This window comes from Ammodytes marinus, assembly GCF_949987685.1.
Source record: "Ammodytes marinus genome assembly, chromosome: 9".
Taxonomy (NCBI): Eukaryota; Metazoa; Chordata; class Actinopteri; order Uranoscopiformes; family Ammodytidae; genus Ammodytes; species Ammodytes marinus.
The window spans coordinates 25,769,884-25,784,121 of record NC_137213.1 but is presented as its reverse complement, the minus strand read 5'-3'; the positions used below and the strand labels follow the sequence as shown (position 1 = coordinate 25,784,121).

Genomic DNA, 14,238 nt, shown 5'->3' with positions numbered 1-14,238 from the left:
TTTTCCTTCAACTAAATGTTGGTCTTTAAATATGCTTGTAAAATAAAACTTGAGTAGATAAATCCAGTTTATTTGTAACAACTTTATTATTGAACATGGCAACATTTCAAAAGTCAAAACAGTGGATTGAAAAACCAATTGATTTAATTTACACATTACATCAAACCTTTACCTCTAAGGCATGCTCCTCGTTTTGTCTTCTACACCCCCACAAACTTGTGTTGAAACACTGAGCATTTTCAACTATACAGAGTGAATAGTCTTGTGACCCTTTAACTAAAGAGAAAAGTTTTTTTTTTAAACTTGATAAACCCCAAAATTTACTGCCAATAAAAGTGCATATGTAATTGAAAGGTACATCAGTTCCTGTCCTCGTCCAACTTTCTAAAGCACATTCCTATTGACTAAAAGGTAATAATAAAAGAAAGGCATTCAAGCGATAGAGAAACAACCATCAGACAACTCTAAATACGCTATGGCATCATGGTTAAGAACAAAATCAATCCGAGTAAGAAAAACATGTATCTGACCAACACTTTTGCAATCACAGAATTTAAATTTCATTGCGTTGCCGTTTTTACCTTATCACTGGAGCTCTTGAACGGTCTACGTTCAGCAGTGGGATTGACTCCTTTTGGGGACAAACTACGACAGGGCCTGATTCTATGACCTAAGCTCGCAGCATCCTCCAACACTGTGAGCGAGAAGTGAAGGCAGCAGCGTTTCAATAGCAGAATATACACTGCACTTGAGGGCAGATTCACACCACGACAAGAGAAAGTAAAAATCATGTATTTGTTCACTGTTTTCGTCCTAACGGATGAGCACACGGCTATCTTCTGACATTATGTTTGCATGGCATGCATTATAATACACCAGTCTTAAGCATCGATATACAGTCACCGTCAGACTTACCAGATTGCAAAGATAAGGCTATTATCAAATATTAAGCACATACGATAATGACAACATTTTCCTCAGTGAGCCTATGCAACTGTAAAGTCACTTATTTAAAAGTCAAACTTCATAAAAACAAGTCATATCATGCAGTTCATTCGTGAAAGCAGATCATATTTTAAAGGGCTGTTCATACTAAATCATGGACATTTCTGTACGACTAGGCATTAATGCATTGAGGGCATGTTATAGACACAGGTAAGCATTTCTTTGCATGTATCATTGGTCATGTCACTGGACAAAAACACTTGTTTCCTTAGGTTTCGCTTACCTGTGTTTTTGCAGCAGAACCTAAGGTGCAAGGTCTGGGACGACACTGCAAAGATCAGATATATTGCACTGTTTGCCATCAGCGAACAATGCAGTCAAGATAAGTTTGTTTGTTTGTTTTTGACCTTAAAATTAACAGCCTTTCAACAACAATGCTCATTCAGAAAATGTCATAATCAAAATACTGAACTAATCAGAACTGAATCACTTCCACTAGTAGCATTCCTCATGCTCATGTAGGACATATTGATTATTAAAGTAATAATAGCAGAAACCTAAGCATGCTACACTGGAGTTATGCAGAAAGAGATTTTTCTAAAGCAATATATTGCAATAAATGGCATTTTGAAAAACATGACAGTCTCAACTAGACAATGCACTTATCAGGTCAGGTATTCAAGAAAACGCAGATAACCACATCATGGACATCCTTAAACAGTTCCTACCAACAGTGTAACAGAGCGCTGACATTCAAACCCTCAGTTCAGAAATCCCAACTGGCACTGAAATTCTACCCACAAAGAGTCTCACAATCTACAGAGCATCGACATACTGTGAAAATTCAAAGTCTGAAATATTGTGCACACAAGGGGAAAGAAGTCATGAATCTAAAGTACTATTCCTCTCCTCAGAACATTTCATACTTACCCAGACATAAGGGGAAAATGGCAGTATGACAAAATACTATATTTTGCAGTTCAGAAAGCATTTAAAAAAAAGGCGGGTATCTCTCAAGGTCACAGTTTTGTACTTACAGTATAGGAGGGCTCAACTGATGGATGAAGACCGCTTAGCCACCCCCGACCCTACAACATCTATGATCTTAAACTTGATAAACACTAACAGAATGGGCACAGCAAAAACGATTTTTGCAATGTTTTTATATTAAAAAAACATTCGTTTATAATAAAAAACAAGTGTATACATGAGTTAGTTCGCAATTTGAAATGGGCATGACAAAATGTTTCAATGCATTGTTCGATACAGTGGCAAATTTTTACCTGACTGCCCTGGAGAAAGAACAGCACAAAAATATGTGTATACACACGTAACACTAAAAAAATATGCAACATTTCTTGCAACCATGTTTTGTTTTCCTGGAGGAACATGTTAAGAAAAATGCTTGCTTACCGCTTGTCTAAATTGGCCTGTGGAGGAGGAAGTGTCTATCACAAAAAAGGCAAAAAACAGTGCATTCTACCTCAACAATGTCAGCAAACCAAGCAGAATTACAAGAGCGCCACAGCAACGCAGGTAATGCATGAGTTACGGTACATAGAAACCAGTCAGCTTTCTTATGACAAACATCCGTCTACCGCTAAAGTCAAGAAACACGAGTAAATTAAATGTCTATCAACAAGGACGGTTGTTGGTCTGAACCACTCGGGATCACTGCACAGACATAATGTATCTAAAGAGTCTTATAGACAGTTGGAGAGAGACAGGACAGCACAACTTTGAGTCAACCATTTTTTGGACAATGTACCCCCCTTCATGGCTAGGCATTTCAAACCCTTCCCCACAACCCTCCCTCAAAACAAAAACAAAGAAATTAATAACAACCCTTCTGCTTTAAAACCACCCCAACTTACCAACACAGGAGGTTTCAGTTTGTTTTATTGCAAAAACACAACAGGCAATAGCATTTTAAAAACTGAGATGATTTACATGGTAATGTCTACAGTTTAATAAACATGAGTTCTAACCACATTTAATGTAGATACAGGGCTGGAATGACCATATGTATAATTACCTCACTAAAAACAAAGCATTTACAAGAAAAACAAAAAACAGGAGGAGGACGTGTTCGCCGGGAAATCTGCCATGTATGTGAAACACTTTCAAACCAAGGAAATTTAAGATCTTCATCAAGGCGTCTGCATCCAAACATTTAACAAAGGATTTTGTTTTCGACAATGTAGCATTTACTTTATGTCCACTTCACATTACTGGCCCTGTGCAAAAAAATACATAGAAGATACATTGCATGTTAACATCAGAAACAGTGGACGCAGCTTCCCAAAAATAAAGTTAAAACCCTAAATAGGGAGGAAATGGTTTTGGTTAAGTGTTTGTGTGGTGTGTGTAGCTGCTGCAGTCACTGGAACCCTGTGAAAATCCTAGGGAAGCAAGTGTGGTTAGGGCACCAAAACAATGATCAGAGTATTGAGTGGATGTGGAGGTCAGATTCTTATGGGGGGTGTACCTGAGGGGCTTGTGGTGCTGCACCCATAGCCTGTGGGTTGGCGGTGCCGTAGTACGCTGCCTGCTGACGGTAGTACTCCGCCCAGGCAGCGCTGTAGTCTGGCTGGCCTCCGGGCTGAGCCGAGGCAGCCACTGCTGCTGCTGCTGTGGCGGCTTGAGGGGCCGCTTGACCTGGAGGGTAAGACAAAATGGCACCGGTTAGTTCACTGGACATTCAAGGAACATATATTTACTAGATGACAACATTTATGAGAAGGAGAACGAACCAACCACCAGTTCTCTGGGTGGCAGGACAGAAACCTTCTGCTTTTCTCTGGGGCGGCTGAGAGAGCAGCTGCTCTACTATAGAGGGCTGCTAGTGAGCACAGCCGCCCCGCAACATGCAAAACATTCACCTGGGAGCTACAAGGGTCACCTCAGAAATCTTGTTGATAAAGACTGTACATATCTTTCATAGACGTTATTCTCTGGCAGTTAAACCAGCTATAGCTAGTTTCTCTACTTGGAAGTGAAATTGCTATTTTCTGATTTGATTGTTTGTCATTAAAAAACAAGGCAGCACTAACTTAACAGTACAAATCAGTGTTTATAAATGAATTTATCAGAATAGAACTCAATGAATAAGCCACCTTTATCATAACTCCAATTATCTGTAACTATAGTAGGGCATTTACATTTCAACTTAAGGCCATACAGGAACACTGACCTTGTTTCTTGTAATATTCCTCCCAGGCTTTCGTGTAATCCTGAGGTTGTTGTTGTTGTTGTTGCTGTTGTTGTTGACCCTGTTGACCTGCAAACAGGAGGGGGGGAGTGTCAATACATCCAATTGTTTAAATGAAATCAAAAGCATAATTCACAACATTGATTCTACACATTGCATCATTAACCTTACACAAATTCAGTAGCGCATTCATTGCACATGGCAACAAAACTCTGCCGTCAGTGTTGATAGAGCCCTACCATAGTCTAGAGAATAAACTACTCTAAGCTCATGGAAAGGTGGTTCTGTCTCGACAGCTCAGTCCTGTTGATAGTCAAAAGTGTTGCAGTCTAAACAGCACAGGCGGCAAATGTCAAACCAAGTGGCGGCACAGTGGAAACGCTCCACAGCAGGCCAGCAATGGTGAAAAAAAGATACCCAGACGTGAAAAAAAAGACACCACTTGACTGCCCGGTGCCTGTTTAGACTGTCTTATTGTGTTAAGAGGTGTACACTGAAGCTACGGTTGTATACCAGTTTTCTTGTAATATTCCTCCCAGGCCTTGGAGTAATCTGCCTGTCCACTCTGACCTGCAGCCTGTTGTGGGTCACCTGTTAAAAGATACAGTACTTGTAATTAGTGAAAGGGCTTTCAGCAGTTTCCCCTCCACCTGCCTCGGTCCAGCTCAGCCTAGAGATAGTGGAAGAAAACTATCCTGTCCCTCGAAAAAAAAATTAAAAAAAATTAAAACATGCTCTGCAAAAGCAAAGTCATTAAAAAAAAAAAAAGTTGAAACTTTTCTCCACCAGAAGGACATGACCCTACTATAGTGAACTACACTGCTCTACGCTTGTCCTAAACTCTCCTAGAAGCACAGACACCTCACCAATATACAAACACTGCGGTTACCTTGGCCGTTGGATTGAGTGGTGCCGGGAGCTCCACCAGAGGGGGTCATGGGAGCCTGCGGTTGCTGGCTGTACTGAGCGTAGTAGGCCGCCCACGCCGCTGCGTTGGCATCGGCTGCTGCTTTATCTGAACAAAACAAATTAGATGTTACCAAACAAAGGCCAACATAAAAGCTATACACATAAAGTTACAGGTCTCCATTATATAATCTGATCAGTTCTTGCACCGGGTCAAAGGGCATTATAGAAGTGCGATTAATCTGCGTTATTTTTTTTTAATCGCGTTAATTTTTCTGTGATTAATCGAAATTAACGCGTTAATTTGACAGCCCTAATTTAGTTATTTATACTATAGTACTTCTTCCAACAGGCGCATTTCCCGACAACCACTATATAAAACGTGTACTCACTTGGATCAGGTTGTCCCTGCTGCCAGTGTGGGTAGCCGTTGCCCCATCCCTGAGGCTGGTAAGGCGCAGGTGGACCGCTGAGGAAGGAAAAATAAAATTAAATAAATCATCTCGCCAAACTTTCACTTTCATCTTAATATTCTTATGAAAAAAAACCTTTTAAAATGAGTTCTAAACGTGTTGCCAGTGTTCTTACTGTGGCCCTGGAGGTCCCTGGTTGTAGGGTCCAGCGTTGTATGGACCCATGGGAGCTCCGGGGGGTCCTGGTGGGCCGGGGGGACCGTGTGGGCCTGGCCCTCCATGTGGCCCGGGCGGACCGTGAGGGCCACCCATGGGAGTGACTGGGCCCTGAAAAGATAAAACACAACAGGTTAGCAACAACCTTATGAGAGATATTCTGATGGTATGATAACCTTAAGCAAAAATACCACGGTTTCACGATAACAGCTCTCAAATGTGTTATTTTGAAATGTCAGAGTAAAAGAATGTCGTTCTTAAATCAATTGTTTAATTTTTTTAACAGAATATTCTGAACATTAAAAACCATATGACAGATAATGGCGGTATTGAAACCTTGACTTTTTCATACCGGGGCAAACTTGAAACCGGTTATCGTCCCATGCCTAATGAGACAGTATCACTTTACAAGCTTATAATCAAACTCTTAAATTTCTTACTCCAATTTTTTCCTCCACCAGCTGCCTGGCGTAGTCGATCTGCTGAGGCGAGCCGCGGACTGTGAACATCTTGATGTTGGGGTCGGCGTTGGGCGGAGGATTCCTCTGTAACTCGATCCTCGCTCCAGACTGCTGGCTGATGCCTTTGATCGTCTCACCACCTGATGAGACAGAATCAAACATTTATCAGAAAATTAAAAACACATTTATTCAGCCAAACATTTCTCTTTTCAACATTGTATTTTGAAATGTACTCTATATTTTTTAATACCAAACCAGATATTAGATATCAACCTCCTTCTGTGGTTTTCCTTTTCAAAAAATCTAAAGTGTAGCCGTCGAAGAATGCATGTGTGCCAAACGTGTGTCCTGTGTCAGTCAATCTGAGTTCACACTATAAAATATATGGCTGTAATACAAGGGTTCTGCTAATGGACAGTGTAAACTCTCTCCATCTCTTGTGTTCTGGTCTCAGATTTTAGGGTTAGGTTTATAAATCAGCTTCTCAGCGTGGTGCATGAGTTTATCATGGACCAGACACATTTTAACTGCAACATAATGCCTTTGCTTTTTTCTTCACTATGTTTAGTAATATAAGCCGTTCTTTAAACCATACCAGACTTCAACTCAAAATCCTAATGCCGTTTTCCTTCCCATAATCCCAATTGTAGTCCTGCTGTTGGAAGAAGCCACTAGCCTTTTCCAATGATGAGTCCAGTCTTCATGGTTGGGACGGTGAAGGTAAACTCCTGCAGGCCACCAGGGGGGCCGCCCATGTTCCAGTTCCCCTGGCCGCGACCGCGACCTCTTCCACCCCCACCTCCACCTCCGTGTCCTGGAGGCCCACCGGCCTGGACGCTCCTCAGCAGATCAGTGATGATTTCAGCTGCGTGCTGAGCCTGCTCCTGGGGGCCCATGATCTGTGCTATCCTTTCTGGTGTGCTGCCATCATCTGGAGGGAGAAATACATTTAATTTGTCTAGTAATCGACATGCCATCAGAAAATAATGTGTGCCCTGTGTAAAAATCAGTCTGTGTTCACAATATAACAAAACCACATAATAAAAGGGTTCTGCTAGTTTACATCTCTCAACATCTACACCTTTCTTAAAGTGTTCCGGTCTCAGATTTTAGGGTTAGGGTTATACATCAGCTTTCAGCGTGGTGCAACATAATGCCTTTGCTTGTTTCCCAGTTCATAAAAGAGCGGACTAAGGCCATGGCACTCACCTGGTTTAAACTGAATCCTGACGCCTGTGTCACTCTGTATTTTCTTGATCATCTCTCCGTTTCTGCCGATAACAATTCCTACAGCGAACCGAGGGACAGGAACCTGGATGACAACAAAAATACAAAACACAAAGTTAAGTTAAAGAACCTTTTCATCTTTATCAATCTAAATTTAAGAAATTGTCAATCCAAGTTTCAGAAATTTTGTTTCAATAGAGGGACTACTCTCTGGCGCATATTCAACAATAAATATGTTGAACCAATCACCAGTTCTCTGACTGGACCACTCCAGCTCTTTCCTGCAGAAAAGACATGTTTGCCTTGTGTAATAGTCCATCAAGGTTCACAATGTGAATGTAATTATTTAAACTATGGAAGAAACTTTAATATTAGGATAGATGGTTATGTGATATAGCACACGTTAATATTTAGTTATTAAAGAGTTCTGCAAATGGACTGTGTATAACTACGTTCTTTCTCCTTCCTTTATTAATGTGTTCTGGTCTCAGATTTTAGGGTTAGGGTTATACATCAGCGTTCAGCGTGGTGCATGAGTTTTCATCACGGACCAGACACATTTGAACTACAACATAATGCCTTTGCTTTTGTTTCACAGTTATTTTAAATTAGATTCTTATTACACAATATATATTTTCAATCAATCACAGCAGTTCTCTGACTAAACCTTCAATAAAAACAAATGACTGCCATTGAGACTATTTGATACGGCCACAGCCATAAATTTCTGTCTAACGGTCTAGACAATAAAAATGCCGTTTTAAACTACATTTTATAATATTTATGATTATTTTTTCAATCAGATACTTGTAAAAACATATTACGACAACCAGCTTTGATATATTGATGTTTACTTATTTAAACCACATTTTCAGAGGCTTTAAAACAGATACTCACATCTAAGCTTTCTCCTTCATTTTGGCTTCCGCCGCCATTGCTTCCCCCTCCTCCAGGTCGGGACCCGTACTCGCCCCTCTGCTCCCTGAAGCCTTGGTCTCTGATCAGCTCCATCACCATCTCTTTGGCTTGCTGAAAAGGAAAGGAAATGCATCTCATTACAACACTAGTATCAACTTAGACAATGGGCCGCAAAAAGGGACAATTCTACTCTTGACAAGACATTTACATAAAGGCATGAAGGGAGAGGTAGCTCATATCTAATTAAAGTAAGAATGGGTTTCACGGGTGTGGACCTACCTGAACTTTAAAGGGCTCTCCTGAAATGCGGAGTGGCTTGTCAGCACCTGTGTTTTGGGGTCCATCTTGGATCATAACCATCTTTACCCCAGCTCTTTCCTGTAGAGAAGACGTCATTAGAACATGCATGTGTGGCAAATGTTTGCCTCTTTTAATAGTCTGGTTTTCACAATATCACCTATATGACTGCAGACCAGACATCAAAATCAATTGTCAGTTTTTTTCAGTTTTTAAATGTAATATTTTTTATTTATACAAGACCAAAGCTACATGCTAATTTAAAGTAAATAGAGCTCTGCAAATTGACATTTTGTAAAACTAAGTTCTCCATCTACACTTTTTTTTAATGTGTTCTGGTCTCAGATTTTAGGGTTAGGTTTATACAGCAGCCATCAAAAAATGGTAAATGGACTTGTATAGCGCTATATCTCCGTTTATCACAGACCCAAAGCGCTTTACATTGTTTTTGTACACATTCACCCAGTCACACACACATCCATACACCGATAGCAGCAGCTACCACGCAGGGTAGGCTTAGCACTAGGGTGCTAAGCTAACTATCGGGAGCAATTCGGGGTTCAGTGTCTTGCCCACCAGAGGCGAACTCCCTACCCACTTCGCCACTGCCGCCCTCGTGGTGCATGAGTTGATCACGGACCAGACACATTTTAACTGCAACATAATGCCTTTGCTTGTTTCCCAGTTAATTTTAAATTCATTCAAACCTTTTTTCATACAATGCTCTTTCAAATTAGCTGTCCTGATTAAGCCTTCAACGCAAACAAAAGTCTAATTATTATGATATCTGACAGAATCAGTACTGGACTGACACTGAAGTAGGGAAATGGCTTATTATCATAAAATAAGCCTGAGTGGACACTCACCTGAAGGCCTTTGATCGTCTCTCCTCCCTTCCCAATGACGAGTCCGGCTTTAGAAGCAGGGACCATAATCTCCTGGACAGTCATTCCTGGGCCGTCACTGTTGCTGCTGTTGTTGTTGTGGTTGAACGATGGAGCCGGACGCCCCTTATCAACTATCTCTGATAGTAGCCTCTTTGCAGCCCTGTCGGGAGAATAGTCACCATCAAAAACAGCACAAGTACACAGCAAACTTTTTCTTCTTTGTTTGAATATTCATTGAAGTGCCAACAATAGAGGGTGGAATTCCAGTCACAACAAATGGCTGCAATACAAGTCAGTACGGGATTGTTCCTTCCTCATCATAATGTTCTCCTCACCGTTCCTCAACTCCCCTTTTGTAACTAAACGAAACATCTGGTAGCTGTCGGTCATTTCTATGAGCAACTTCCAAAAAAAATGTGCATGCTTTTCAAACTAAGATTTCTATTAATATCTTTTTAAATGGCGATAAAAGGAAAAACCCATCGACTTACTGGATGTTCTCTGGTAGTCCTGTTAATGTCACTGACCTATCTGGCATTCCTCCACTGTCTGCAAGACAGTGAAAAGGTTATTACAAACTATACAACAAACCATTGTTTTATGGTATTAATCAAGATCCAGAATACATTAAACAGATGTAAACTTACCAGGTGCAATCTGTATTTTACAGCCAGACTCCTGCTGAAGACGTGATATTTGTTCGCCTCCCCTTCCAATAACTAGAAGGGGAAAAAGTGTGTTACAACTAAACAAAGATGTCCATGATGACTCCACCGTTTGTTTTAGCCACAGAAAAATGAAGTTCCTACACTTTGCTTTTTAAACAGATTTATTTGAGGTTTTGATTGAGTTGTATCTGAATATTCAAATGTTTTTGGTTGCGGTTTACAAAACAAGCCTGTACATGTTTCTGCAACACACGTACTTTTCGGGTTTCATCACCAGGAACTTTATATTGTATATGCCAAATATTACTAAACTAAGACTTTTTGATGTTTTGTGTCTAAATAATAACTTACTGAATCCAACCATGCCGTCTGGAACCTTGTATTCTTCTGATAACGACCTGAGAATAAAAGAACAAATCAATGTACATTTTCTTATACCTAAATTGGCCCAAAAAATATGGTTTTTTTTAAAACTCCAGTATCTACCTTTGGGGGCCACCCATTCCTCCCATTCCCGAAAAAGCTGTGGGGGAAAACAACAACATTTAAGCACATAGAGAGAAAGAAATAGAAAAGGTTTAACACATGCAGCAAATTTCCAATGCATGCTCATTAATTCAGGTAGGGAATCATCAACAATTACAGCCACAGACATATTTGACTAACTACAGCTACGTCATCGGATCACTCACCGTCATTTGTGGCCACTTTCTTCGTCTCTGGTTGGTCTGCGACAACATGACACAATAACCAGCGTAAGTATCTATCATTAAACCCACCACCACATCACTACACAGTGCTATTGACTAAAAATGGCTCGCAAGCATTGCCTTCATGGTCCTTTTGGAGACTATCGTTTGTCTTGCTGTGTATACTTGCGTTGCTTTTTTATAATATTTAAGTCCAATTTGATCAAAACAATGATAGAATTCTAAAGAATCTAAATGAAATACATGCCAGAGTTTGTCTTACAGCAGGACAAACTGAGGCTTCCAAAGTCCTATCAACACCACAGACTGAAGGTGGGATCAATTGCAGGTATGAAGTAGTAAAAAACTAAAAATCACTTTCACAAAATTAAAGTATAAAGCAAAGCCTAAGATGACGCAGGGATTTGTTGCAAAACAACCTGGGTTACGATTTGTAATTATATTATACAATTAACTGGTCTTCGCAAAGTGAAACTGAAACACACAATGACTCAAAAGCCCCACCCGTAGATTTTTGTTCCTACTTATATCATTTGTTTGCCAAATATGCATGATTTCCTCGACAGACATTGATTTGAATCGGCTGTAGGGACAAAATGAAAATACCATCCAGTTCTTAACACATGCAATAAGTAAGTAAACTGCAGAGGCTTGAATTTAAAATTTGAACATGAAAATTAACTGCCCACATGGTTAGTAGTAATGTTAGACGCATTCTTGAAAATGGGCATTGATATAATAAGACTAAATTACTGTAAATTTAACTTACTTAAGAACATGTCTACGTATCGTATGTGATAAACACACAGGCAGGCATTAGCTATCAACACTTGCATTGAATCGATTGAGCCACTGACCGATATTCAGGTTAGGCATGGGAAAATACCCACCAGCGTCCTCCAGGGGCCTTTTCTGGCCTCCGTAGGCGAATTCGTTTGATGGAGGTGCCGTGACGCCATCACCGCCGATCTTTGCTGCAATCTGAAATACAAAACAAAAAAAATCTTACTGAATTGAAAGTTACATTAACCAATTTAATGCCACACGCAATTTGAGAGCAATTCAAGTACACCAAACGTACATGTCTGCTTTAAATGTTGACCCATTAACTTGGTTTGTTATTATTCCATTTCATCTTTCACAGTACAGGCCTGGCATCTCAGTTTCAACAAGTTAAATTTAAAACTTCGATACCTTTAATGCATTGTATGAATGCTATTTTAAGAACTATTTTTTGTCCACACTAGCACAGAAATGTGTATGATAGATGCTTGTAATGTGAAAGAAATGGTGCACAAATCCCTTGAAGTAAATTATACGGTTATATGTTGGTGATATAAACGCAAATATCTCCCAAAGGCCCAATGGAGAGACTAAACTTGAAGCAACTTTAAAAGACCTGTATATCTTGTACTTTGTAGGGCCCCAAAAAAACTGAAATGCACACAAGCCAAACAATAATGAACTAATTAGACTATGCCATGGTGATATGCGTAAAGTTGATGCGTAAAAATTAAATTGCAGCGTCAAAAAATAAACCATTAAAAATAACTCTGTGTTCGCCATTGAAGGACTGCTAAAGCAGTGATTCAAAACAATAGTAATATCAATTCAGGCCTACATTTTTTGCTTGATTTTTATCAGTGTTTTTAAAGATGTGTATACCAATTATGTCCTCGTGTCTAGTTGAATCGATTAAATGCCTATTACGAATTTAATACTTATTTAAGTCTTATTACAAGTGTAAAAAGAAAAGGCATTGGTTTGGAAGACCAAAACAAACATGGGCTTTATTTCTGGCTTAATTTTTTCTAGTTTAATTGTTTAAAATGCGTTCTCAGAGGAAGCCTGCAGGCACGAGGGCTGCGGCCTACCCTCCTGTCCGTAAGCAACAAAAGGAAAAAGCGAATTCCCTCATTTTACCCATTGGTTAATGTAAATAAAACCACACAGCGTTAATGTGTCAAGTAGCTGATATTGTAATTTCCATAATTTATTATGTATACTCAGATAGGCTCGCCCCTGTACTAGGATCGTTTTACCGTGTGGCGTAGCATAAACGACAACCGTAATGCACAGGGAAATAACTAAAAAAAATGTTTTTCTATACACTACTTCGACATTTAAAAAAAACTAAATGAAGATATGCGACTTCTTACCTGTCGTGCTCGCTGTAGGGCGTCTTTAAATGCGTCGTTCATGCCTGGACCAGCGTTAGAGGACGGGGGAGCCACGCTGCTGTAGTCCGCCATGTCTGCGTCTCTTCTCCTGCTCGGCAATACAAGATGGCGGATTTCATCGACGGGGTGTTTTATTTTTCCCACCCGCATTCCCACAAAGAGCCCGCCCTACCCGACTTTTGATTGGCTAAAACTCGTTTTCCCCCGGGCGCTTTGTGATTGGATGACCCCAATGCAGCGGGAAACCTCCATAGATAATATCCTATGGTTGTTCGAAATACATTTGGTGCTTTTCAACAGTGCTAGCGTTTTTGTATTTCTTTTTATCTTGACTATTTTTGTTTTTTGAAACTGAAGATGTCATGCAGAAAGTTTGAAATAAAGAAAAAGAAACGTGTTACATTCCAGAGCTTTATATGTCCATGTTCCAGAGGCGAGCCCTCCTAATAGTGTCCCTCAAAGCGTCTCCATTGTCAGTCAGCATTAGCTCATAGATAGTATATAAAGAAAAACGCTTCTATTAGGCCCAAAGTAGGCCATAGAGTTCATGAAATTACTAATTCCTTTTTATTTTATTTCGCATTTATTAACACATGGTGTGTCTATATTTTTCGTTTTACTGAATTCCTGTGAGGCCTAAACTTATACTCCCAAATTGACGCATATACCTTTTAATAGGTCCATGGCATAGTCATAGATAGACAAAAAAAGTATCGTTTACTACTAGCAGCACAGGTTTCTAATTACAGGACACTGTAGGGCGGTGTTAGCCAATCAGAAGCAGATTAGGGCGGGTCTTCGCGGAATGCGGGTGGTGAAGATGTTAAAACTGGAAAAGTCTCGGTGTGAACGTTGTCTCGCGATAACTCCGATAAATGTTTTTCTTCTTCTCCTTTTTTGTAGCCTGGCTCCGCCCGCCCGCCAACTTCCGGCCAAATTTCATTTTCCCTTCAGTACAAATGAAATGAAGTACGATGGTCTGGTTGGACCAGGCTACCTTTTTTGGGGTATATTTCTAAATATGTCCATGCTTGAAAACAACGGACTGGTGCATTACCGCCATCGACTGTTGTGTACGTCTAGTGGTTTTGATGGTATTGCACATCAGCACATTTTATATTATTATAATATTTGTATATTGTGTTTTATAGTTTTCACATTAGGCCTTTATATCATTTTACTAATTGGTTTGATAAACA

General features: G+C 40.0%; 1 protein-coding gene across 6 annotated transcripts; it reads right to left on the bottom strand.

Annotated features, from left to right (window-relative positions):
• Nucleotides 1-73: 73 nt before the first annotated feature.
• Nucleotides 74-13,127, bottom strand: fubp1 (far upstream element (FUSE) binding protein 1; the record flags this gene model as incomplete). 6 transcript variants are annotated; one of them, XM_080033905.1, is made up of 20 exons in its annotated part: nucleotides 13,019-13,127; nucleotides 11,717-11,840; nucleotides 10,842-10,877; nucleotides 10,636-10,672; nucleotides 10,501-10,547; nucleotides 10,129-10,200; nucleotides 9,973-10,030; nucleotides 9,461-9,641; nucleotides 8,577-8,675; nucleotides 8,277-8,408; nucleotides 7,362-7,464; nucleotides 6,829-7,083; nucleotides 6,132-6,292; nucleotides 5,651-5,802; nucleotides 5,455-5,531; nucleotides 5,046-5,171; nucleotides 4,670-4,747; nucleotides 4,139-4,225; nucleotides 3,434-3,603; nucleotides 74-3,182 (listed from the first exon to the last, which is right to left on the bottom strand). In XM_080033905.1, the coding sequence occupies exons 1-20, from the start codon at nucleotides 13,109-13,111 to the stop codon at nucleotides 3,174-3,176; spliced, it is 2,097 nt and encodes a 698-aa protein (XP_079890031.1). In that variant the 5' UTR covers nucleotides 13,112-13,127. The 6 variants fall into 6 exon arrangements, with proteins under 6 accessions (XP_079890031.1, XP_079890032.1, XP_079890034.1 ...); XM_080033906.1 differs by having other exon boundaries at nucleotides 11,750-11,840; XM_080033908.1 differs by lacking the exon at nucleotides 4,670-4,747.
• Between the last annotated feature and the right edge of the window lie 1,111 nt (nucleotides 13,128-14,238).